At 41.7% G+C, this 26,057-nt stretch overlaps 2 protein-coding genes across 5 annotated transcripts in view; one reads left to right on the forward strand and one right to left on the reverse strand.

The window, feature by feature from the left end:
• Window positions 1-663, reverse strand: part of LOC121924331 (von Willebrand factor A domain-containing protein 7-like) — a 68,268-nt gene extending 67,605 nt beyond the window's left edge. For both annotated transcript variants that reach the window (XM_042455706.1, XM_042455705.1), the window contains exon 1: window positions 479-663. In XM_042455706.1, coding sequence (XP_042311640.1) covers window positions 479-662 — 184 coding nt within the window. In that variant the 5' untranslated portion in view covers window position 663. The remainder of the gene's footprint in view (window positions 1-478) is intronic.
• Window positions 664-3,807: 3,144 nt separating this feature from the next.
• Window positions 3,808-22,678, forward strand: LOC121920745. Of its 3 annotated transcripts, XM_042447922.1 has the most exons (6): window positions 3,813-4,225; window positions 10,374-10,429; window positions 10,601-10,689; window positions 14,679-14,786; window positions 16,448-16,470; window positions 21,571-22,678. In XM_042447922.1, exons 3-6 carry the CDS (start codon window positions 10,608-10,610, stop codon window positions 21,805-21,807), a joined length of 450 nt encoding a protein of 149 aa, XP_042303856.1. In that variant the 5' UTR covers window positions 3,813-4,225; window positions 10,374-10,429; window positions 10,601-10,607; the 3' UTR covers window positions 21,808-22,678. The 3 variants fall into 3 exon arrangements, with proteins under 3 accessions (XP_042303855.1, XP_042303856.1, XP_042303857.1); XM_042447923.1 differs by lacking the exon at window positions 10,601-10,689 and having other exon boundaries at window positions 3,819-4,225; XM_042447921.1 differs by lacking the exons at window positions 10,374-10,429; window positions 10,601-10,689 and having other exon boundaries at window positions 3,808-4,225.
• The last annotated feature ends 3,379 nt before the right edge of the window (window positions 22,679-26,057 follow it).

A 26,057-nucleotide genomic window follows, 5' to 3' on the forward strand; every position in this document is an offset into this window, starting at 1 on the left:
CCATCCAAGTAGCAGCAATGCTCATAGATGCTCTGCCAAGCCAGTCTGGCCAGCCAAACTCAATGAGTATTAAAATTCATTTCCTGCGTGTACAGTTGGGCTTTTAAAAATAGTTTTTAATACTTTTAAAAAATAGTTTATTGTAAATAAACACTCTACTTTCAGAAGTGGCTACAAGATGGGATTTGTGTGGTTATTCCTCACTACTAATTTCATTCTACTCTAGTTCTAACTAAAATCTGTCAACAAATATGGAAAACAAAACAACAGTCCACGGATTGCAAATGCTCAATGCATATCCCAATCTCACTGTCTTCTTTGCCAAGGCATGCTGGTGCTTCACAAAATTACAAACCTCAGGATTTTGTAGTATGCAGCAACCTAGAGCAGTTAAAGTGGGGTCAAACTGCATTATGTCTACAGCGCAGATGCACGTACAATGGTACTGTATATGTATATAGCATTGAAAAGCACCTACCTTGTGTAGAATATTTATCATATGAGATTAAAAGATGAGGGCTCTGGTTTCTTCTGGGTTCTTCTCCGGTGGACAGGGGACCAGTGTCTGTGGGATATGCCAAACTAAGGAGGAGAGTACAATAACATCCAAAATCCACAAAACAGTGACACAACCAAAGGCAAAAAATTCCTGTTGCAAGCATTCAAAACTGCACTGGCAAAATCAGGCAAAAATGTTAATAATTATACAAGAGAGAAAAGAAAACAAGGGGGAAAGATGATGTTACTCCCAAGCTTGCATTCTGCCAAGATGTGGCTGTTTTCAGTACAAATGGTTCTGGAGGGAAATTCATACAGGTGGGCCTCTTCTCCTTCTGGCTATGTGAATACTCCAGGAAATAAAGAATTTTTAAGTTCCATTCCCAAGACAATGTGGATTTTGGGTGTTATTGTACTTTGCTACATGGCCATGCAGCTGCTCCAGGATATGTTTTGACAGGGAGATGTACAGCTGAGGCAAGAGAACTTCTAGCATGCATTAATTAATAATAATAATAATAATAATAATAATAATAATAATAATAATATATTTTTACTCCATCATTCTATCTGGATCCAGGTGGCTTACAACCATGGTAATACATATTGTACAATACAACACAAAATAAACCTCTACATTCCCTTCCTCCCTCTCCCTCAACAAACAATACCAACATAATAATAATTAAAATAATTAAAATATCAGCTATTGAGATTTTAGAGGAACGGAAGCCAAGCTGGGTGGTGCCCACCACAACACAAGAGTGTGTGGGCTCACACCTGGCAGGATGGGTATTCATAGGGATGTGAGCCATATTGCCCAGAACAGCTGGGCTGTGGTAAGATGCTTGCTCCTCTGGGACTTACTCAGACAAAAGAGGCCCAGCATTCTTCTATGTAGTAGCTGGGGAGCAGGGCAAGCAGGGGAGGGAACAGCAAAGGTGAGAATTTCATTCTCTTAGGAGTCGATCACATGACATTAAAAAGGCATTTTTCCGGGAAAGTCATGCAATTGCAGCAAAGATTTTCAGATGATGTCGCGGTTAGAGAGGACTTCTCCTGGGAAGAACAGGATTTCCCTGTGAATGGCTTGTTGCTGGAGTATTCCTGGTTCTTCCTGGGATAAATCTTCTCTGATCACCATGTGTGTGAAAATCTTTGCTACAATTGGGCAGCTTTCCTGGGAAAATGCCCTTTTAATCCCATGATTTCCCCCCATGGAAATCCCATGATTTCCACACTGCATAAATTTGAAATTGTATAGGGAAGACATGTTTCTGGAGAGAGAGAGTGAGGGGTATCCAGTGTTGATTCTCGGAAGGAGTTCTTTGCCTTGGAGTGGCTCCTGTAGATAAAATATCTTCCCATTCATGGCAGAACATGTGGCCTCTATGGCCCTCTACATACACACTGGCTCCACCACTCTCCACCTTGACAAAGGATTGAGAGTTCTTCTTTGCTGGAGAACATGTCTCTCTTTGCACCTGGTCACTTTGAAAGCAGAAACCGAGCACTGGGCTGAGTGACTGAGGGGCTGTTCAGACTGCCTCTGAAGGAGCAGCTTACAGTTGCCTCTATCTTTGCCAGATCGGGGCTGCGGCAACCACACGTGGCAGCGGCTCCTTTTTGTGCCAAGGAAAGGGCACCGTAGCTGATGGTGCCACAATTTTATGGCACTTCTTTGGCACTGCATAACCTAAATGCAGCACCAGAGGAGCGCCCTGATGCTGTATACCGTGTGGTGTGGCATGCGACATCATGCAGGTCTGGGGGCAGAGCTGGGGTGTGCATCATGTGGATGCCATGCCCCTATTCTGTCCCCAGGCCGTCCTTTTCCGCTGACCTGCACAGCCCCTGAGAGATTTCTTGTCCACACAGGCCTTTGCCACAAGGCCCACATGAGTCTTCTTGGCCACTGCTCAGCCAGCTGCTCGGTTACTGCTCCCACAGTGACCAGATACAAAGAAAAGAGTGACTAAGCAGCCAGTTGAACAGTGACCAAGAAGACTCACCTGTGCCAGCCTTTGCTACAAGCTTGGCATGTGCGAGAGGCTTCTAGGTCACTGCCCAGCTAGCTGCTTGGTTGCTGCTCCCAGTGTGACTGGGTGCAAAGGGAACAGCAACTGAGCAGCCAGTTGAACAGCGACCAAGAAGACTATTGTCTGTGTCGGCCTTTGCCACTCCAAGCTTCAGGTTCACCTTAAGGTCATCTCAAATCAGAAATGACTGACAAATGGTTGAATACGCGGATTAAAAAAAATGGTGCATACAGAGGACTGACACTATTATTTTGTTGTGGGGTGCCTTCAAGTCATTTTCAACTTTTGGTGATCCCAAGGCGACCCTATCATGAGGTTTTCTTGGCAGGTTTCTTCAAAGGGAGTTTGCCATTGCCATCCTCTGAGGTAACTTGCCCAGGATCATCCAAGCCAGGATTTGAACCTTGGTCTCCAGAGTCCTAGCCCAACACTCAAACAACATTTATGTCCACAATGGCTCTTTATATATATATAACAACACCAGCAGCACATAATTCTCAAATTTAATTTTAACTCTTAAAACTGTCATTTAATTTCTGAATACTAACAAACTGAAATGCCCCCAAATGCCCACCACTCACACTTTAATCAATTTATTTCAATTTTTTGAATAGCAATAATATATTGAACAAAGCCTGGAGGGGCACACTCGTCCTTCTCACCCCACAGTGGATGTCACCCGTCTTCTCTGGTGTTACCCACCAGTGTGAACCTCATCCCCCTAGTGATGCTACTGGTCCAGAGCCCTTTCACTATGTCTTCTGCCACACTGCAGAATTAAAGCAGTTTGACACCACATTAACTGCCACGACTCAGTGCTATGGAATCCTGGAATTTGTAGTTTTGTGAGATAGCCTTCCCTGTCAGAGAGCTGTGTGGCAGCAGCCTAGGGCAAGTGAGGTATCTCTCGAGGTAGAAAAAAAACCGCATCAGAAAAATCTTTGCAAATTGTTAGGATTTCAAACCCCCCCCCTTTTTTTTTTTTTTTTTACTGTCAGAAAATGCAGAAGGGGCACATGTGGGATCTTCTGCGAAATGTGCCCAAATAACTGGGCTGATGCTGGATGTCATGCAATATGACATGGGAATTGTTTGGTGGTGGTGGTGGTGGTAAGGGGATTGGGAACCATTTACCTCTCTGGCTCAGGCAGCAAAATGCCTTGGCCTAGCTGTGTGTCCATGCTGCTTGACAAACCTCTGTTCATCATTGTGCAACCTGTGAAATGGCCCTGCGTCATGACTTTTTGAGCAAGGAAGCGACAGCGGGGCGCTGCAGATGCTGGAATGTCCTCTTTCACAAAGCCCTTGGAGACATTCTCCTTTGCAGCTGGCTCCACTATTTGCAGCTTCAGAATGGAGCCTGTCTCAGGGATGAGAGACAGCATTCAAAATGCCTCTTGTGAACGGTCCCCCAGCCTTGGTCACCTCCCCAGCCCCACCAGCATCTTCTAGTTTTTCGAGTGTTGTGGTTGAATGGAAACATCTGCTGTTTCATTATGGGTGCGAATTTCCTGGTGGAAGAAGCAGAAGTGTGCAGCTAGATCTTGACATAAGTGACGTCTTTTTCTGCAGCGGAAAGCTGGTCACCCGAAAGGAAAGACGACCCAGAAAAAGAAGAAGATGCTTGCATTTCTGCGATGGTGAAGACACCAACCGCTTGGAGACCCAGGTGGATCATTTGGAAAGAGGTAAGAAGGGTCTCCACTGAACCTATAAATGAATGAGATGGTGTGGGGTGCCAGAGAATTTTCAAGGGCAGAATTTCACAGAATCCTAGAGTTGGAAGAGACCCCAAGGGCCACCCAGTCCAAACCCATTCTGCCATGCAGGAATACACCATCCAAGCGCTCCTTACAGATGTCCATCCAGCCTCTGCTTATAAACCTCTAAAGAAGAAGGTTTATAAGCCTAAAGAAACCTCCACCATTCTGCGAGAAATCAATAATAATGGGCATATGAAGGGACTGTTGTTGTTGTGTGCTTTCAAGTAATTTCAGACTTAAGGCAAACCAAACGTGAACCCGTCACAGGGCTTTCTGAGGCTGAGAGTGTGTGACTCATCCAAGGTCATCCAGCAGGTTTCCCTGACCAAGTGGGAAATAAAACTCTGATCTCCAGAGCTGTAATCCAACTCTCAAACCATTATAACATGCTGGCCTCTTATGAAGGGATATACTGATTTATTCATGCTGAGGTCTTAGTGGTTCTTTACTAGGTATAAAAATAGATGTATATCCTTCTTTCCTTCCTTCTTAGAACTCAAATGCAGGGCTCTGAATTAGTCTCCTCCCAGCAACAGTCTTAGTCTAGACCAGTTTGGTATAATTGTGTACCCTTCTTGACTTTGGTCTCAAACTTCATAATGAAAGGAAAAAGAGGCACATACTGTTGAATCTAAATAATCTTTGAATCATAGAAGTTTTTCACACGAAGGAGTTTATCTTGTGACTATCCCAGAAAAATCATATAATTACGTGTAATGATTTCACATGATGAAGCACAAAACTTGCCATTAAAGTGGTCACAAAGAAGCATTAATGTGCATCTTTTTACTTTTGGGATTTCAGTGACAATGCATTTCCAATATCACTTTATTTGCACAATTGTGTGTGATAATCATTAGTGTATTTCCGCTTCATTTGCAGGATGCTTTAAATGTGCTTTAATCTCTCCTTAATGTTGAAATCAGCCCCAGTGTGATAAACCCCACACTTGAGTAGGGAGAGGGGAGCATGTCTTCTTGGATAAAACAAGGAAGGAAACAGTTTGTTGTTGTTGTGTGCCTCCAAGTCATAGAATCATATACATACACAACACATACCTATCATACGTTTTTCTTGGCACATTTTTTTCAGAGGGGGGGTTGCCATTGCCATCCTCTGAGGCTGAGAGAGTGTGACTTGACCAAAGTCATTAGTCAGTTTTTATTCTTGAGTGGAAGAAAACCCCATGACACGTTTGCCTCAGGGTTGATATAAATTGGAAATGACTTGAAGGCAGACAAGAACAACAACAACAACAACAACAACAACGGGGATTCAAACAGTGGCCTCCCAGAGTCATAGTCCAGTGCTGAAACCACTCCATTATGCTGTTTTTCTCCCATTAATGGAGGTCAGCTGTGCATCCAGACACATGCTCACCCCAGTGGCGCCAGTAGGGGGTGTGGGGAGTGCGGACCACACCAGGTGACACCTGGGGAAGGACATCACTTCTGCTCAAACACCTGTATTTTGGTAGAAACATTGTGGCATTTGCCTGTATCTCTTTAAAATGCTTTAAGAGATGGTAGGAGTGAGGTGAACCTCATTGGGAGAAGAAAGGAGCGTCCCCAGAACTTTTTTAGGTTAAAATTTCATTTTTTAAAAAAATATATTCTTTTTAAAATTTTATTTAAAAACATTGCATTTTAACCAAATCTTCACTATGTACGTATATGCAAATACATTTAGGTTATGCATATGATATTGTAATTTGAAGGTATAATTTTTAATTTTGCTATTTGTTTACATCACAACTATTAGCATTGCTTTCAATGGTATATGGGAATTATGATTTACGAGTAACATTAGTGCAAAAAAATAATAATTCTAAGGATTCTGTATGGTGTGAAATGGGAGGAGGAGATTAATGAGGGGGTGACACTATGAGTTACTGCACCCGGTGACATCAGCTCTAGGGATGCCACTGGCTCACCCACACCATATCCCATTGTTTTCTTTCCCAAAGTACATTTTAATTCATTTGTTTTTTTAAGTTTGGATTTTCTTGTCCCTTCTGTTTTTAAAAAGGAAGAAGCATTTCCCTTTTTTTCTACTTCTGCTCATAAGGAATCCTGACAGACATGCTGATCTGTCCTTCTTGTTTCTCAATACCCTCAACATAGGATGCCATCAGAGCTGGCTATCAGGAGGATTGACTACTGTGATGATCTGAGAATGCATTGTGGAAGTTACTGACTGTGACATTACCATCAGTGTCTTATTTCTTTTTAATCCATAAAGGATTGAGTATGTAGCCACACTGCAGAATTAAAGCAGTTTGGCACCACTTTACTATTCATTACTTTATCATGTGGAATCGTGGGCATGGTAGTTTGTGGTCGTATTCAGCCTACTAGTCCATCAGAGAGCACTGGTGCCTCACCACACTACAGGTCCCAGGATTACACAGGAGAGAGTCATGACAGTTTAAGTGGTGTCAAACTGCTTTATTTCTGCAGTGTGGCTACAACCGTCATGAGCCACAATTGTGTATGGTACAGCATAGCATAGTAGTTCTGCATATGGATCTCCAGTATAGCTGACCATTCAATGGCCCCTGAAAACAACTACTGAAGTTTGTACCACCTGGTGAGAGCAGTGCATGGGGGAGAGGTAGGGGAGAAAGGTCTGACTATGTCCCTGCAACCAGACATGAAATGACTACAATGATGTTATGGACTTTTCAGGGGAAAATGTTGTTTCATTTATTGTTAAAGTATAGTTGGAGAGCCAGTGTGGTGTAGTGGTTTGAGCACTGGGCCAGGACGCTGGAGAACAGGGTTCAAATCCTGGCTTGACCATGTAAACCCACTGGGTGACTTTGGGCAAGTCACATTCTCTCAGCCTCAGAGGATGGCAATGGCAAACCCCCTCTGAAGAAACCTGACAGTAAAATCGCATGATTGGGTTGCCTTAGGGTTGCCAAAAAATTGGAAATGGCTTGAAGCCACAACAACAAGAACAACAACAATAAAAATCCAGTTACGTATACACTGTGTATTAGATGCTATAGCGGTAAGGATCATTTAAGAGGGGGTGAGAGAATAGCATGTTGGGGGTGAGTGTTGATTGGTGGACTGTCTGATTTTGAAAAAGCTGGAATATGACAATAGTAAGGGATGAGAGAAGGAATATTTTGGGATTAGGAGATTACAAACTAGTTAGACTGCTGCAACGCTGCAGAAATAAAGCAATTGCCATAGCTCAATGCTATGGTATTCTGGAATTTGTAGTTTTGTGAAATAATCAGCTTTCTCTGTCAGAGTGCTCTAGTGCCCCACTAAACTACAATTCCCAGGTTTCCATGGCATTGAGCCATGGCAGCTAAAGTGGTGTCAAACTGCTTTATTTTTGCAGCGTGTAAGCAGCCTGAGTGGTTAGGAGAGTTTCAGGCTCACAGTGAGATAAGAGATTAGTTAGAGTCAGGTTCAGAGTTAAGCGCATGGTGTCACCTCCCCACATTGACCTCCTTCCATTAACGCACGATTCCGAATCTTTAATGATGTTTTTTGTACTCACGTTGCTCATAAATCATAATTCCCATGTATCACTGAATCAAATGGCAAAATTAAAATTGTACTTTTAAATTATAACATCATGCGCACAGCTGAAATGTATTTACCTATGCATAGTTTTATGTGGTTAAAGTGAACATTTGATAAAATGTGATGTTTTTAAAGAAAATTTAAAAATATATATTTTAAAAAACCATTAAAATTAAATTTTCTTTAAAAATTGAAAATTGATTAAAAAAAATCTGGGGCCTTTCCTTTCTCTTCTCACTGAGCCTCACTCCACTCACACCGTCTCTTACAGCATTTCAAAGGGAAACAGATGAATGCCACAACCCGTTTCTGTCAAAATGCAGATATTTGAGGAGCAGTGGTGTCACCCTCCTTTTAGGGTGTCACCTGGTGCAGTCCGCATCCCCTGCACCCTCCCAAGGGATGCCACTGGTTCCAGGGTCCCCTGTGGATACCCAAATCCGTTGATGTTCAAGTCACATTAAATACAGTGGCATAGTAAAACGGTGACCCTTATATAAAATGCCAAACAGCAATGTTTACTTTTTTGGATTTCTTTCTTTCTTTTTTTCCCCCCCCGAATATTTTTGAGCCATGGTGGGTTGAATCCATAGACGCAGAACCCATGGATATGGAGGGCCAGCTGTACTATCCCCCACGTTGACCAAAAAGCATATGCATGTGTAAGGTTCAGGTATGCCTGCAGAGCATAGGGGGCTACGGCTATATGCTCGCTGCAGCATATAGTGCTTAAACATATATGCTGAGTTCCTAGGTAAAATGTTTTATCTATTCTACAAACTCACTAAATGACCTTATAACCAGACTCTGTTGCCTCTCATCTTCAGCAAGCCCTCTTCATAGAATCATAGAGTTGGAAGAGACCACAAGGCAAGGGCCATCCAGTGCAACCCCCTGCCATGCAGGAAATCTCAGTCAAAGCATCCTCTTCTTCTTGCAGTACTGAGATAATACTATGGCTGTTCACTTTTACAAGGCTGTTGTATAATTTTAAAGCATTTTAAATATCCCAAATGCCCCTGTATCTGTAATACAGTTCTGTGGTCCAAGGAAGCACTGATGTTCCTTGAGAAGAAGACAAAGAGAGATTGACTGCCTTGTTGTTAAGCTGCTTTTTATTATTTTTAATTGTAAGTTTTAACCTTTACTAATATTGAGACAGTTTAATTACATTTTAATATTATTCTTTTGCAAGTTTTGACTATGTGTATCTGATTTAATTTGTAACCTGCCTTGAGTGCTGGTTTTGAGAGAGAAGGAAGTATGGCTGGAAATTAGTAAGGGACTTACGTATTCATGAGTGGACTTAATGTCTGTGGGGAATCGAACTGAGCTGCCACAATGTTACTAGGTGCATCTCCACTGTAGAAATAATGTCGTTTGACACCATTTTAACTGCCATGGCTCCTTTCTACAGAAACCTTGAATTTGTAGTTTGGTGAGGCACCAGCACTCTTTGGCAGAGAAGGCTAAAGATCTTGTAAAATGACAAATGCCAGTATTCCATGGGATGGAGCTACAGCACTTCAAGTGGTGTCAAACTGTATTATTTCTACAGTGTAGATGTACATTATGTACACTATGTAAGGGAGCCGGTGAAGCAATTGATGTGCACCGAGACTGATGCACAATGACACTGATGCAGATCAGGAAACTGGCTAGGGAGTGCCAATGTGCATCTTTAAAGAGCCTGATGTGCATTGGAACACTCTTGCAAGTACCCTGGTGTGCACAATTCACTAACAGTTTCTTAGTGCCCCTACTAAGTAGCTATCATCTATACTCGAGTATAAGTCGACCTCATGAATAAGTTGAGGGTAGGTTGTGAGGCTGAAATTATGGATTTTGATATGACCCATGGATGTCACAGGTAAAACCTAGGGGCATGTAACAAAGGATCTAAAGGATGAAGCAAAAGAAAACAATGCCAAAAAAAACCTTGCAAAATCCCAGCAGACATAACTGTTTGTAGTCATACTAAAGACTGAATGGATGAGAGAGCAGAGGGGGATCAGTGCTTCTAGGATACATTATACTCTTGCCTTTCACCAGGGGATGGTTCCTTTTTAAATAAGAGGTAAAGTACAGTACTTACACTGACCTGTCAACTCAGGTTTCTTGGGTCAATTTTTGACTAAAATTTCTAGACTTATACATGAATAAATATAGTAAGTATATGTAAATGTACATAAAATAGACTTCATTAGAGAATTCCAGCCAATATAAATAAATGTGAAGTCAAAGGCTTTCATGGCCAGCATCCATAGTCTTTTGTGGGTTTTTCAGGCTATGTGGCCATGTTCTGTGGCTGGCATCTTCTTCTGAAACATCAGAAAGAAACTCTTCTAGAACATGGCCACATAGTCCGAAAAACCCACTAAAAACAGTAATATAAGAAAATATAACTGTAATATAAGAAAAGGTAAGGGTACCCAGTTTTCCCGAAATGCAACTTTCCACACCACCTTATTATGCTTCCTATGATGTAGGTTCATTCTTATTTGTTGTACTTTTTCTTTCCCCCCCAGAACCTGCACATCTCTAATTCTGGCAATGTTTTCTATCTGTGATTGCGGTGGAGAAGGTAGGTGCATTCCAGCTCTTGAAGCTAAACGTTCTTGTCAGCTGCTGGGCCTTCTGGATTCAGAATAGGTGGCAACCCAGGACCCAGTGTCCTTCCAAGCAATTGTGTGTGGTTGTGCATCAAAAGGACTATTGTCAATTAAATAATATGTGTGTGTTTTTTTAAAAAAAGGAAACCAATGACAACAATTCAGCTGCTCTCTATGGAAGTGAAAACTGCTACTGCAGTTTACCAGAATGACTGGACAGACAGGAAGTTAAGTAAGGAGTTCATTACACAAGGTTGCTAAATTGGAATTGTTGTTACTCTGTGCCTTCAAGTCATTCCCAGCTTCTGGGGACCCTAAGGCAACCCTATCATCGGGTTATCTTGGCAAGATTTGCTCAGGCAAGGTTTTGCCATTGCCTCCCCCTGAGGCTGAGAGCATGTGACTTGCCCAAGGTCACACTGTGGGTTTCATGGCCTAGTTTAGGATTCAAATCGTGGTCTCCAGAGCCATAGTCCAACACTCAAACCACTATGCGATGCTGGCTCTCAAAACTGGAATTACAATTGCATAATAGAGATTTGCCAAATACTTATCAAAAAGTGCTCTGCACCAGTCATTGAAATGCAAAGCAGCTACAGGGGAGACACAAAGTCTATGATAAGTACCTGCCAAAGATGCTATTATCCTGCTGTAATTGGGCTGTACTACCCTCCTGTGATAAACCTCTTACTAAAAACAGAGCCTCCCTGGAGAGTTTTTGCAACCTGTAGCAACAATTCAAGTAATTCTTGGAAATGGTAGCAAGCTGTTGTTCTACTAGCTGAGCAGGAAATCTGCACAGAGCCCTTTCTTCTTGTCTAGAGTTAGAATCATAGAATCACTGAGCTGGAAGGGATCTGAAAGACCATCCAGTCTAACCCTCTGCCATACAGGAAGACACAATCAGAGCTGACCATTTAATTTAATCCTTTAAGCTAAAAGGTGAGTAAATTATATAAAAAAAACTAATTAAGAACATAAGCGATTTAAAAAAACACAAAGTAACAAAACAAAAAACCCACGCCTAACCCCAATACAAAATAAATAGCCTGCAAAGGCACAAAAGCAGTGGTGATGGGGAGACTCTATAGCTTGAGGCATTGTCTCATCTCTATTTTCTAGTAAGTGTGGCACTGAAGGCTCCATGCAGGAATCTCAGACAGACAGCAATCCCACAGCTGCCAGTGATATGAGAACACATTTATTTTATGCATTTACTTATCACTGCATTTGCAATAGGCTGCTTGTAATGGTGACAACGTGCCACTGCCATAATCTCTCCAAACCTTTCACTCCTTTTTAATGTATCTCACCGTTACCCCCAATTTGTGATGGTGACAACATGGCACTGCCAAAATCTCTCAAAATATTTCACTCCTTTTTAATGTGTGCCACCAATTAGTGATGGCGATGGTCACTATTCCACCAGTTCTTCACTGCAAGACTTGAACTCAGGACTCTCTCAAGTGTCTCCTGCACTATAACTCTCTTTAGATGTCAGCACTCTGGGTTTCAAATTTTACCCCAGCTTGGCACCAACTATTCTTTGACAGCCACACAGCCACTATCTAGAGTGTCCCAAACCTGAAAGACTTTTCTCAATGTTGGTAGCGTTTTTAATAAGTTTCTGAAATCACTTCAGACAACTGCTTGATGAAACAAAGTGATAATTTTTTTATGAGTCAGGCTGAATACAGTAACTCTTTTAGTGGATGGTGTTCATATAATGGATATGGTGTATAAATACTTTATTAGTTACACGGTTTAACGGTTTCTTTAACTTGTCTTTGTAACTGTTTCCTTATAACTTTATACATTTTTCTTTACAGGCTTAGGGCTGAAACAGACAGTCTGATAAAGCCAGCTTCTAGCTGGCTTGGGGGCATAGCATTTAGACACACTACATCCCCAAGTCACCCGGAAGCCATGCCGGCGATTACATACCAGCTGGCTTCCAGGTGACTTGGTTTTCAGATGCCACTTGCCCCAGCCCAGAGCCTGCGAAAAGCTGGCTCTAGAGGCGAAGGCGTGACTTTTTCCGCTCCTATGTGGGGTGGAAGCTGGCTGGATTGGGGCTGTGGCGTGTGGTCGCTGTGGCCCCAATCTGGCTCTCTCGGGGCAGCATCAAGTTGCCCCTCTGGGGCCGTCTGTTTCACACTTTAGTCTCTCAGAACCTTTACTAATGTTTTGTATCTTTTAACCCTTCTGGTTAACTGTGCCTCCACTAGTCACCAAGCACTATATCTCTGGACTCTATCACAATTTAATTAGGAACACTCCTTGTCCCTTTCTAACTGCCCCTCAATGGCTTTTCACCCCTCAAGGCACACTGAAACATCAACTCTAGCTCAGAGCTCTGTCCCTATATGGTCCCTATCTAACTCACACATGCTCCCCTCTTCCTATTTATACTTGCTCCTGGGAGTAGCTTCACTTCCATTGCCTGTTCAAACCTCACTCCTATTGGTTGTCCCCATGTTCCAATTTGCTTCCCCCCCTCCACACTGCTTTTCAGCAAATCCCCAAAATGGTGTACATGCACACAAGATAAACACACAAGAAAAAACAACAACCACAGGAATAATAAAATACAAAATTAGAATGTGGGAAGCCGCAAATCAAGATGAGAGAGAGAAAAATCATTTTAAAATGCTAGCTAGTTTGGTGTTCAGATTATGTTGTATTGCAGGGTGTCCTAAATAAGGTGTGATTTGTAGTTTTTTGTGGGTTTTCCAGGCTATGTGGCCATGTTTTAGAAGAGTTTCTTCCTGACGTTTTGCCATAATCTGAAGCTCTGAAGATGCCAGCCACAGATGCTGGTGAAACGTCAGGAAGAAACTCTTCTAGAACATGGCCACATAGCCCCAAAAAACCCACAAAAAACTATGGATGCTGGCCATGAAAGCCTTCAACTTCACACAAGGTGTGATCTGTGTTTTTTTGTTGTTAGCTGCTTTCCAGTCGGCCTTTACTCATGTGACCCTGGGAATGAGGTATCTCCAAGTCTCCCTAACCTTTACCTCCCTGCGCAGATCCTGTAGGCTCAGGATCCCTGACTGAGTCTATCCATATGGCATGCGGTCTTCTTCTCTTTCTATTTCCCTCCATCTTCCCCAGCATCATTATCTTATGAGAAATCTTTAACTGTTTCTCTCCTGGTTATGAAAGCCACCCCATTTCTTCTTTTTTTCTTTTCCTGTGTAGAACACCGTGTAGTTATCTGGGTCAAAATGAACCATTCCTGTCCGTTTTAGCTCACTTACCCCTAGTATTGCTATGTTTATGTGTTCCATCTCCATTCTGAGATTTTTAGTTTTGTGGGGCACCAGCACACTTTGGCAGAGAAGGATAAAGGCCTTGTAAAACTACAAATCCTAGGAATTTGCAGGGTACAGTTGCAGCACTTAAGGCAGAGTCAACCCCTTGTAAAGCTGGAAATCTCAGGATTCCATAGGATGGTGCCACAACACTTAAAGTGGTGTCAAACTGTATTATTTCTATAGTGTAGATGCACCCCTCGTGAAACTACAAATCCCAAGATTCCATAGGATGGAGCTGCAGCACTTAAAATAGTGTCATGCTGTATTGTTTCTGTAGTGTCAATGTGCCCCCCAGAGGAGAGAGTCCCAAGGCCACTAACAAGGTCCTGCTGTTCCCTATGACTACTGAATCATCACTTAGAGCACTTACATTTTTTACTACAACTCCCAGAGTCCCCCAGACAGCATGGCATACTGGTTGTACTGGCTGGAGGTTTCTGAGTGCTGTAGTCAGGTTGGGGTGGGGTGGGGTAGAATTCAGTGCTGCAACTTTGTACTTGAGACTGACCCAAAATTCTCTTCATCTGGTCTTGGAAGTGATCTTTAGAGGCCCCAGGCTGAAAGTCTATTTCAAATGAGCTTTCAGAAATAACAGATTGGTGATCGGAAAGGTTCGTGCCTCCCACTCATTGGCAGCACAATGCCAGTTAATGATCAGGGGCAAGAGAGGACACTTGGCACGTGGCAAGAGGGCATGGCCACTGGCCAGAAGTTCAAGAAGAACAACCAGAATGCCCTCTCCTTGCCCACCTATAGCATCTGCTGCCTGAAGCAGTTGCCTCACTCTGACTAATGGTAGAGATGGCCCTCTGGGACCAAAACAGATATACTGGGAGCAAGGACTGGACTATTGGACTACTGATGATAATGATGGTGATAATGATGGTGTATCTAATTTCAGATTACTGTACTTCACTGTATGGACTTATTGGTGCAGCGGCTGTCATTTTCATAATGCTGTTGACAATTCTTATCCTCTCCATATGCCTTTGCCGGACCTGTAAAAGAAGTGAGTAATAGTACAACAATAAATATGCTGGTCTATTTGTGTAGGGAGCGGGCACTATAAGTGGAGGGAAAGGGTATCGAGCCCTGTAAAAAGCTGTATAAATAAAGCTTAATAATAATAATAAAGGACATTCCACCTTCCAATTGAAAAATAAAACAAAATAAAACAAAAAGTTTAATTGTTAGGAAGAGGGGTAGTGAGCTGAGAAGTCCCATTACTGATCCTCCACGAAGTAATAATGCAGTTTGACATCAGTTTAACTGCCATGGCACCATCCTATCGAATCTTGAGTTTGTAGTTTGGTGCGGCACCAGCACTCTTTGCTAGAGAAGGCTGAAGTCCTTGGTGTTTATCACACGGAGGTTTTTGCAGCTCAGATCCAGGGTGACTACTGGTTCAGCTATGCGAATTAACGTTGTAATGTGAATGTTTTATCACCTGGTTGCTCTTCCATTGCCCTTCCGAATCGAGGGGGAATTGAATCCAAGGCAAGTCACGTGATGCGGATTCATGCAAAGCGGAGTGAGTGCAAATTGTATTACCACACCAGTGCATACCATGCAAATTCAACGATTCAAATCAGCACCCTTGCGCATGCTCAGTGGGGGTCTGAACGCATTCTGACCTTGTACGTTTCCGGGCTGAAAGGGGCGCAAGTTCTTGTTCCCTGTTTCGTGTAATTGCATGATTGCGTGAATATTTGCCTTGTGAATATTTCTGTGTCTTCTTCATCCCTTTTAAAATTTTCCCTTCCATTTCAGCAATTTCAACACACACACAGATAGATAGATAGATAGATAGATAGCTAGGTAGAGATAGATAGATAGATATACATACATATCTGTATATTCACATACATCCACATATACACATGTATATATTCCCAAAAAATGAGTTGCCCTGAAAGTTGCCCTGAAAGTGAAAGGACCACCGAAAGGATATGGAGGGAAACTGCGGCGCCACATCATGGGAAATTTGCAACCTGGGGGGGTTTGTGGTGGTGTACCAGAGCAGAAGCAAAGTTGCATTCCACACCAGACCAATTCGGAGTGAAATCAAAGTGAGCTTGGAAGTGATTTCTGTGAATTCACTTGTTACTGATTTCGCCAAAATGTGTAGTCACTTTGGATTCACTGTGGAAGTGCCTCAGAAGGAGCCCCCATAGAAAGGAATTGCATGTTATAACACATCACGCTGTCACGTGAATTCGCATCATTGGACCCGCAGTCATGTCGGATCTGAGCTGCAAAAAGCTGCAAAAACCTCTGTGTGATAAACACCTTTGTAAAACTACACACCCCAGGATTCTATAGGATGGAGCTGCAGCACTTAAAGAAGTGTCAAACTGCATTATTTCTACAGTGTAGATGCACTGTGAATTTAGCACTCTCTGTGTGGCACTGTGGTGTGATAACAGTTATATATAGTTTTCTGATATGTGTTTTAACTGATGTCATTTTAACTGGTGTTATTTGTTGGTTAATTGTTGTTGTTACCAGCCCTGATCTGTGGAGACAGGCAGGTAAGAAATAATACTAATTAATAGTAATAATAATAGTAATAATATGCTGTTGGAGTAATAGCCCTTTAAGAAAGATGTAAGAGAGAGTGGAAGAAATTTGTCCTTAGATATGATATGTCTTGCTTTGTTTTCTTTTCAGCAAAGAAGCAAAAACTGACAGAGGTAAGTATGTACACTATTATGGGCAGCTGTCTGTGTGTGTGTGTGTGTGTGTGTGTGTGTGAGAGAGAGAGAGAGAGAGAGAGAGAGAGAGAGAGAGAGAGAGAGAGTAATCCTGTCATTCACTGCCCAATAAAATAATCCTGGTCCTGGTCCTGACTGTAGCTCCTCTGTATTTTAAGCACTATAATATTTGCTCTTCATTGTCTCTGTTCCTTATCTTCTCTGGTCCTTTTCTCAAGTCTCAGGGGACTCTTTCACACTACCCAACTATATCACTATGATTCCACTTTAATGTCCTATGAAATACTGGGCTATGTACGTAGTCTGGTGAGGCATAAGAGCTCTTTGGCAGCAAATTCTAAATACCTCCTAAAACTACAAAACCCAGGATTCTGTAAAATGGAACCATGAGCCAGCCTTGTGATATTGCAGCGAAGAAGGTGAATGCTATTTTAGCCTGTGTTAAAAAAAGCATAGTTTCTAAGTTTAGAAAAATAAAAACCCCACAATATTCTGTCCTGGTCAGTCCTCATTTGGAGTACTGTGTTCAGTTCTGGGCATCCATTTTAAGAAGGATATAAGTCAAGTTGGAGCAAATGCAAAGAAGGTCAACAAGGATTATAAGTAGTATGGAGAATACATATGGGGAAAGGCTGAAGGAACACATTGGAAGATAGGAACAGAATTCAAAAGGAGAAACCAGGAAAATGGGCAGAAATTATGCAATTTGACAGAAATAAATGCAAAGTTCCACATCTAGACCACAAAAACCAAATGCATCTTTACAGGACAGGGAATATTTGGCTCGGGAGCACTACATGTAAAAAAGACCTTGGAATTATTGCTGATCTTCAGTTGAACATGAGCTAGCAGTGTGATGCTGCAGCAAAAAAGAAAGAAAGGAGTTTATCACACGAGGCAAATTGCTTAAATCTCATGCAGAAATGGGATTTAAAAGTCTGAAAAAAAATCACAAAAGCGGGTTGTTTTTCAGATGTGTTTGTGTAAAGTAGAAATAATGTGACATTAACCAGAACAGAAAGTTACCAAACCCCACTTCTTTTTACTTTCGGAAGTTCTCAAAAGTAAAAAGAAGAGGGTTTTGACGACTTTCCGTTTGGCTTAGTTTTGCGTTATTTCTCTTTCCAAACAATGTCTGAAAAACGACCTGCATTTGTAAGTTTTTTCTACTTTCTGTTTGGGTTAATCCTGAACATCATGTGAAAAACAACCTGCTTTTGCTTTAAATCTAGTTTCTGCCTCCATGTGTTAAGCTCCAAAGAAAAGGTGATTGGGATTTTAGGGGCGCGACAGATGGGCGGCACCTAAATGGTGCAGCAACGGTGCGGCTCCCAAACGGTGCGGCAATGATGCACTGCCAAAAAGAAACTGCCTAGAGTGGCTTCTTTTTTACAGCGCCATAAACGGGAAAGGGCACTGCCATGACGCCACTTCCTGCGCGTGTGTCATCATGACGGCCCCCCATGTGGGCAGGGCCCAGCCATGATGGCACCGTGTACTAGGGTTCAGGAGCGTGTGGTTGTTCAGTTCTCCTGAATCCTAATTTTGGCCCCAGGCTGCCGCAAAACAGTGGTCTGTACCGGACTTTAGTCTGCATTAATAGTACATTCAGATCTCCTTAGCCACAAATTTTTTTATCCGAGGATCCAAGGTTAAAAATATTTTTTAAAAGTATAATTCCAACTACCAATAAGGGACAACATTTTGCTATGCCACTGTATTTAATGTGACTTGAGCATCCATGGATTTTGGTACCCTCAGGAGATCCTGGAACCAAATTCCAGTGGATAACAAAGACCCACTGTAGTATAGTTTTCAGTTTGAGGGAAGTAATAGACCCATTATATTGTGCACTCATCAAGCCTCATTTGGAGTATTGTATTCAGTTCTGGGCACCTCATTTTAAGAAAGATATAGTCCGGTGGCATCACTAGGTCCACACCAGGTGACGTTCTAAAGGGCGGGGGAGACCATGCTCCTCAAACATCTGTGTTTTGGCAGAAATGGGCTGTGGCATTTGCCTGTTTCTATATAAAACACTGCAAGGTATGGGGTGAGTAGGGTGAGGCTCAATGAGAGGAGAAAGGAGAGGCTCCAAATTTTTTAAACAAAATTAAATTTCAAATTTCATTTTTTAAAAATAATTAAAAAATTTAAATTAATTTTAAAATTCTTTTTAAATTTTATTTCATCACATTTTACCAAATTTTCACTTTACCCACCTGAAACTAGGCATATGTAAATACATTTAGGGCCTGCATATGAAATTGTAGTTTAAAGGTGTAATTTTAATTTTGCTACTTGTTTATGTCAGAACTATTACCATTATATTCAGTGATATATATGGGAATTATGATTACTCAGTAACATTAGTATAAAAACATTACTAAGGATTCTTTATGGGTCTGGGTATGGGAGGAGGTCAATGGGGGAAGGTGACAGTATGAGTATTGCACCAGGTGACACCAGCCCTAATGACTTCACTGATACAAGCAACTTGGAGCAAGTTCAGGCAAGGGCAACAAGGATGATGAGTGGTATGGAGAAGCAAACACATGAGGAAAGGTTGAAGGAGCTGGGCATGTCTAGGTTGGCGAAGAGAAGGCTGGGGGCTGGCATGACTGCACTCTTGAAATGCCTCAAGCGTTATCACAAAGAGGAGGTGACAGTCCTGTTCTCTTCTACCCCAGAAGGTAGGACTGGGTCTAATGATTTTAAATTATGGGAAGGTAGATTTTGATTGAATATCAGAAGGAACTTCATGACCGTAACAGCTGTTTGGCAATGGAGCCAATTGTCGGACAGTTGGTGGGGTCTCTTTCTCTTGATGTCTTCAAAAAGAGGCTGGATAGCTACCTGCTGAGGATGCTCTACTGGAGATCCTGCATTAACCAAGGGGTTGGACTGGATGGTCCATGAGGCCCCTTCCAATTAAAGGACAGAGGTGTAGTAAATACAAAAGCAAGCTAAGAGTAGATTGCTAGAAGTGAAAACTGGAGATGGTTCCTGTAATGGTTGTGTCGAAGGGATTTTTGCCAAGTGTCGCTTTTTAATCTGCTTCCGTGACAAACAACCCCTTCAATAATTCCCTCTTCTGCACAACATTTTTCAACCTGGCAACCTTAGTTGCTGTGGTCCTTCAGATGTCATTGGACTGCAGCTCCCACCATCCCTGACCATTAGTTACACCTCCTGGCTAGGAAGGAGTGGGACTTGGTTGCAGTAACATCTGGAAAGCCCCCGGTTCCCTTGCATCAGAAGATGGCCCTCTTGTGAAGAGGAAGTACGCAAAGAAACAAGAGTAGATGGGAAAATACAAGGCTGGAAGACAGAAGGAGGAAGGAAGTTCATAGCCTCAGCTGCAGCATGCTACTGACAGGAAGGAAGGGGACGGACAGGGGGATAGAGCAACAGGGTAGGGGCTTGCTGCTTCTAGACTTCAAAGCCTCGTAGAGAAATCCTTCCCATTATGTCCTTAGGCCTCACTGGAAGGTTGGAACTAGGCAATCCCAAGGTGTCAAAAAGAACAGGGATTCACAACAGGTCTCAGTTTCATAGACTACAGTGGTCCCTCCACATTTGCTGGCATTAGGGGTGAAAGACCCCCATAAATGTGGAAAAAACACAAATGAAAAAACACTATTATTTTAACTTGAGAGAACAGCTCTCTAGGAATTTTCAGGTCTTCCAGTGCAACTCTGTGATCAAGATCTGCCAGAAATTGGCCATGGAATCATGTTGGAGGACCTACAAATGACTAGAGATGTATTGTTTTGATGTATTGTTATGTACTTTTAAACCATCTTTTACTGTTTAATTTTATAGTTGGGAGGGAGGGTTGGGTTGGGGTCTTGTGGGGCTTGTTGTTTTTATTGTTGTATATTGTATTAACTTTGCTGTTACCCGCCTCGATCCTCAAAGCGGAAGAGGCGGGATATAAATAAATAAATAAATATTATTATTATTATAAGTGTTTTCTCTGGGAATGTCTAGATTTGCTAGCACAACTCTATGGTCAACTTCCAGCAGAATTGTGTTGGAGGGCCGCCCTAGAGATTCCTAGAGAGAACATATTAGTCAAATCTGCAAATAATCAAATCCACAAAAGTCAAAGCCACAAATGTGGAGAGACAACTGTATTACGAATTTACCAGCTAATTCTTGGGCTGCAATCTGTTAATACGGGTTGAGTCTCCTTTACCAGAATTCCAAAATCAGAAATACACCAAAATTCAAAATGGTCCACCTTGGTGTCTGAGATAGTGACCCCTTTGCTTTCTGATGGTTCAACGTACACAAATCGTTTCATACACAACATTATTAAAAATATTGGGTATAAAATTACCTTCCGGCTGTGCATATGTGGTCTATACGGAAACATAAATGAATTTCATGTTTCAGCTTAAGTCCCATCTCCAGGATACCTCATAATGTATATGCAAATATTCCAAGATCTGAAAAGTTTCAAAATCCAAAATACTTCTAAGCCCAAGCATTTTGTGTAAGGGAGACTTAAGGAGCTTATTGCTTGGCATTTTAAATTGGCTCCAGCCTCTCTGGCTGCAGCTGAGACGCAGAATAGAGGCAGGGATTATCACACACTAAATCACCACCAAATCTCTGGGCGCCATCAGCCCAGGTCCCAGATGGGTCCAAGCCGCAATCTGCTAGCACTTTTTAGAAGTTGAAAAGCTTTTTGACTTCTAAAAAGTGCTGGCGGAGTGTGGCTTTGACCTGGGTTGATGGCAGCCAGCGATTTGGCGGTGATTTAGCGTGCAAGAATCTCGCCTCCATCCTGCATCCTGGCTGCAGCCTGGGAGGCTGGAGCTGATTTTGAACGCCAAGTGATAAGCTCCTTGACCTGAATGCATAAATGTAAACCACAGGATAGGAAAGATTACTTTTTGGGGACAACAACTCTCCAGAATTTCATGGCCAATAGCATGATGCCAGTATCCAACCCTCCTTTTGGGAAATCTACAACTCCTGGTTGGGGGATTCTGGATGTTGTAGTGGGGGGGGAGGAGCATCCCCAAGTGCTGAGTTCTAATCTCTTGCTTAATCCTTTCCTATTATCAGGGTATGGTTGCTGGTAGTCCTGAAGAAGCTGACTTGCATTATGCTGAATTGCAGAACCTTCCAACTTCTAACAGGGGGCAGTGCGATGGGGAGACTTGCAAAGCCCCTGTGGCCACTCAGAACAGTGATTATGCTACTGTGGCAGAATTAAAAGGCCCTGAAGATGGCTGTTGCAACCCTGAAGAAAAAGAAGATGATGGGATGAGGGAGAACGAGTCTTTGGTGGAAGCGGAGTGAGACTTAGTTGGACTGGAATGAAGGAAGCTTTGGAAGGACAGAAGCTGTGTTTGACATAGACAGTGTCTATGTTGTGTTCAAATTCTGTCACCAGAGAAGCAAAATTCTGCAACTGGACTGCTGTAGTGTATTCAGGCTGAAACATATTTGCATACCTCCATTTCCCACAAGTCTACACCCACCAAGTGAGTTGGACTCCAGCTCCCATCATGCCCGCCCTTTGACCACGCTGACTAAGAATGATAGGGATTGTAGTCTGGCACAGCTGGAGGACAGCACATTGGAGAAAATGAACATACAATATCTCCTACTGCTTCCATAGTTCACGTGCTCAAACAATTTGAATTTATTTTCCTTAAGGAAAGGGAAGGGAGTGAGAGAATGGTGCAGTTAGTGATGTGTTGTCATTAACTTGGAAGCCTGGGTTCAGATCTCCACTCAGTCCTTGTGTTTAGCAGGATAGCTTTGGATAAACAATTAACACAGTTTGGAAATGTATTATTATTTTTTAACCACAACTTCAGCATCCCCAGCAAGCATGGCCACTTTATTTATAACCCATAAAATAGTTTTTCTGGTGATTAGCTGAAATTATCTCAGAGGACTGCTGTATCTGCCATTCTGAGCATTTTCAGGCAAAGGGTGAGATATAAATATGATATAATGTGAATATGAATCATGCGGACTAGAAGCATCCTTTAAAGAAAAGAATAAGACTCTGTAGTGGTGCTTTGTTAACTTATCCTATTTTACAACAAGTCAGAGATAAAAACGGGGACACCCTTTTGCATTTGTAACACTGCTGTTCTCATACTATATGCATAGCTGAAAACATTTGTTCATTTATTGTCTTTTAAACTAATTGACCATTGTCTGCCTTTCCCTGTTCCTTGATGTGCAAAGTGTATCAGGAAAACTGAATGTGACAATTTTACTTTTTTAAAGGTACAAATATAATAATCTCACATTGGATGTAGTTGAATTACTGTATTCAAGTCCAACTCGTTCAACTGCATTTAGTCAGCAGTAAGGAAAACAACTCCATATGAAAAAGGATTGAAGTAACTGGGTCTGTTGAGATTACAGAAGAGAAGACAGAAAAGAAAATGACAGCATTTTCCAGTTACCCAAAGCAGTCTCACACTACCGGCTGCATCTACACTGCAGAATTAATGCAGTTTGACACTGCTTTAAATGCCATAGCTCAATGTTGTGGAATTTTGGGATTTGTAGTTTTGTGAGCTATGTAGCTTTCTCTTTCAGAGAGCTCTGGTGAAATAACAAATTACAAATCCCAGGATTCCATTATCAAGCGAATTTTGTCAATTAAAAAAAAAAATGAACTGAAATAAAATTCTCATCTACCTGCACTGGCCAAACTGGAAAGTGCTACCATATATACATGACTATAAGTTGAGAAATTTATGCCCCAAAATTGCCTCTAAAATCTTGGGTATGCTTATATAAGGGTCAATACATCAGTAGTGCTTAGAAGGGCCCTAAAGCAAGCAAACCTGATGCCCCAATCTCCACTGAACACCAGTTCCTTCCACCTCCAGTCTGTTTTGCAAGCCTTTGCTTCTTGTCAGAAAACATCTCCATTTAAATCCACTTACTTCTGTCTTGCTCCCTTTTGCAAGACCTGGCTTTCCATGGAAAAACCTCTCCATTTAAATCCACTTGCTTCTTTCTCTGCTCCTTTTTGCAAGGCCTTGCTTCCTATCAAAAAGCAAAGCAAAGCAAAAAAACAAAACAAAACAAAACAAACAAACAAAAAACAACCTGTCCATTTCAAACCATCTCTCCAGTCCATTTTGCAAGACCTGGCTTCCTATGGAAACAACTCTCCATTTAAATCCACTTGCTTCTTTTCTCAATCTGATGTTAAAACCTCTCCTCCAGCACCTGGGAGAGGTCCAGAGAAGGAGAGACGGAAGCAGTATTTCCCCCTTTCATCCTTCCTTATAGCCCCCTAAGTTTTACCCTCAACTTACCCACAGATCATATCAAAACCCAGGATTTTGGCCCTGAAACCTTCCCTCGACTTATACACGAGGTCAACTTGTACATGAATATATACGGTATTTCCACTACTGAGAAATTTTAGTACTTATTTACTTGCCATATATCAACCTATGGGAGTGGGGTGGGGGAAGAGGTGGTAACCCTAATTCAGCATTAAATGCTTTGAATATGCTTTTCTTAGTAAAAAATGTAGACATTTTTAAAGGTGTTAAGTCCACCATGCATGCTCCCATAAGTGAATAACGGAACAAATAGTGTGAAAACATACTTCAGAAAAAAATCAGGTGAGTGTGAAACCACACACCCAAAATAACCTCCGTATAATGACAAAGAAGGAACCTGCTCTGGTGGGGTTTTTTTGGGTGGGACACTTGCTCCGCCCTTCTCTTCTTCCAACCAAGAAAGCTCTTTGGGTTTGTTTAAAAGGAAGTCTTTACTCTTCCTTTCCTGTGTGAAGGAGGAAGTTGTTGAAAAGGAGAAGAAACGTCTGACCATTCTCCCCTCTTCCTGCTCATCCTCACCCATGCATCCAGATACACTATCAGGTGATTAGCCTTTGCTCCGTGTTGGTAAATCGATTCCAAAAGGTCTGTTGTTCCCACTATGAAAGTGGATCTTTTCATTATCCCCTTGTAATCACTTCTTTTTTGGCACGACTGTCATTCCCTCTAGTTTGTATTGCTTCCAAATGCATGTCAATCATCTATGTGACATCAGTGACATAAGCGGCAGCCCAGGAAGTCCAGCTTGGGAACTATTATATATATAAATAATTAATAGAAGATACGATTCAGTGGTTTTGCAACTTCATGCAATCTTCTATCAATTTCATTTTTTAAAAAAAAATTGATAGAAGATTCGATTAATTGGTTTTGTAACTACTTGCTTCACTAAGCAGTTGCAAAATCAATGAATTGAATCTTCTATCAATTTTATTTGTTTAAAAATCATGCACTCATAGGTCACACCACAAACACAAAGGGCAGCCCGGGGGGGGGGGGGAAATGGTGGATCTTCCAAAAACTCCCCTCTGCCATTTGTCCCTCCCCTCCAGAATGATGTGATTCAGAACTGTCATTCCCACTTGATTCTTTTCAAAAGAACCGCTAGGAAACTAGTGCCTGGAAAAACTGGGGGTTTTGCATTTGTCTCGCTTTAGCATGATATAAATCGATCAAAGTAGGATTGGAACTAGTTTCAAATGGGAACAACAGTCATATAAACCTTTAAATCATAAAGTGATTTGCTTTAAATCATAGTGAGAATGGGCCCCATGAAGAGAAGTCTTATACAGTGAGCCCTCCATGTTTGGTGGGGTTAGGGGCACTGGGCCCCTGTGAAAGTGGCGGAAAAAACAACAGGCAAATTTTAAAAAATACTAATTTTATTATTTTTTTCTTATAGAAAAAAACATACATATAAACATAACATAAAATAAGCATCATTTAACATAAGAAAAAAAGAACATACATAAAATAGATCAAACAAGAAAAAAGAAGTAAAACAAACCAACATAACACAACATATAATGAAGCTTTTTTTTCAGTCTCCTCATATTCTGTCTTTCCTTCTGATCTTCCTACTCTATCTATGCTTGGTATTTACAGATATTATTTGTACTGATCCTTATCCAACACTTTTTGATTCTATCTTAAATGTTTTGATCAACCGAGTTGCAAGTAGATGTACAATATTTACTTTTATTTAATCCTTAAAACTAATAATTGCCATTTCTCCCTACATGTTACTCAGATATTTCATTACCAGCTCCCGATTCCCTACAAATTTACCTTCGCTTTCATATTTTATTAAGCATGTTAATTTGTCTAATTCAGCCATCTCAAGTAATTTTAATAACCGTTCTTGTATCGAAGGGACTGTACTCTCTTTCCATTTCTGGGCTATTATCATTCTGGCTGCTGATGTCATGTAATACAATATCCTAGCCCAAAAGGAAAAAAAAAAAACTTTTTTAACCTGAGAGATCACCTCTCTAGGACTCTCTAGGTCCTCCAGTGCATGTCTGTGACCAATATCTGCCAGACACTGACCACAGAATTATGCTGGAGGACCTAGAAATGCCCAGAGAAGTGTCTTCTCTCAAAATTTCTAGGTCCTCCAATGTGACTTCTCATGGATTTTAACCACTGAGTCATGCTGGAGAACCTAGAGATTCCTAGAGAGAGCATATTAATCAAATCAGTGAATAATAAAATCTGCAAAAG

This window comes from Sceloporus undulatus, chromosome 2, assembly GCF_019175285.1.
Source record: "Sceloporus undulatus isolate JIND9_A2432 ecotype Alabama chromosome 2, SceUnd_v1.1, whole genome shotgun sequence".
Classification (NCBI taxonomy): Eukaryota; Metazoa; Chordata; class Lepidosauria; order Squamata; family Phrynosomatidae; genus Sceloporus; species Sceloporus undulatus.

Coding starts and splice junctions, on each gene's coding strand:
- LOC121920745 (XM_042447921.1), top strand. CDS start 3,928: ATGCCTCTTGTGAACGGTCCCCCAGCCTTGGTCACCTCCCCAGCCCCA. Junction 4,226..14,678: donor GGTGGATCATTTGGAAAGAG/GTAAGAAGGGTC, acceptor ATCTAATTTCAG/ATTACTGTACTTCACTGTAT. Junction 14,787..16,447: donor TTGCCGGACCTGTAAAAGAA/GTGAGTAATAGT, acceptor TTTTCTTTTCAG/CAAAGAAGCAAAAACTGACA.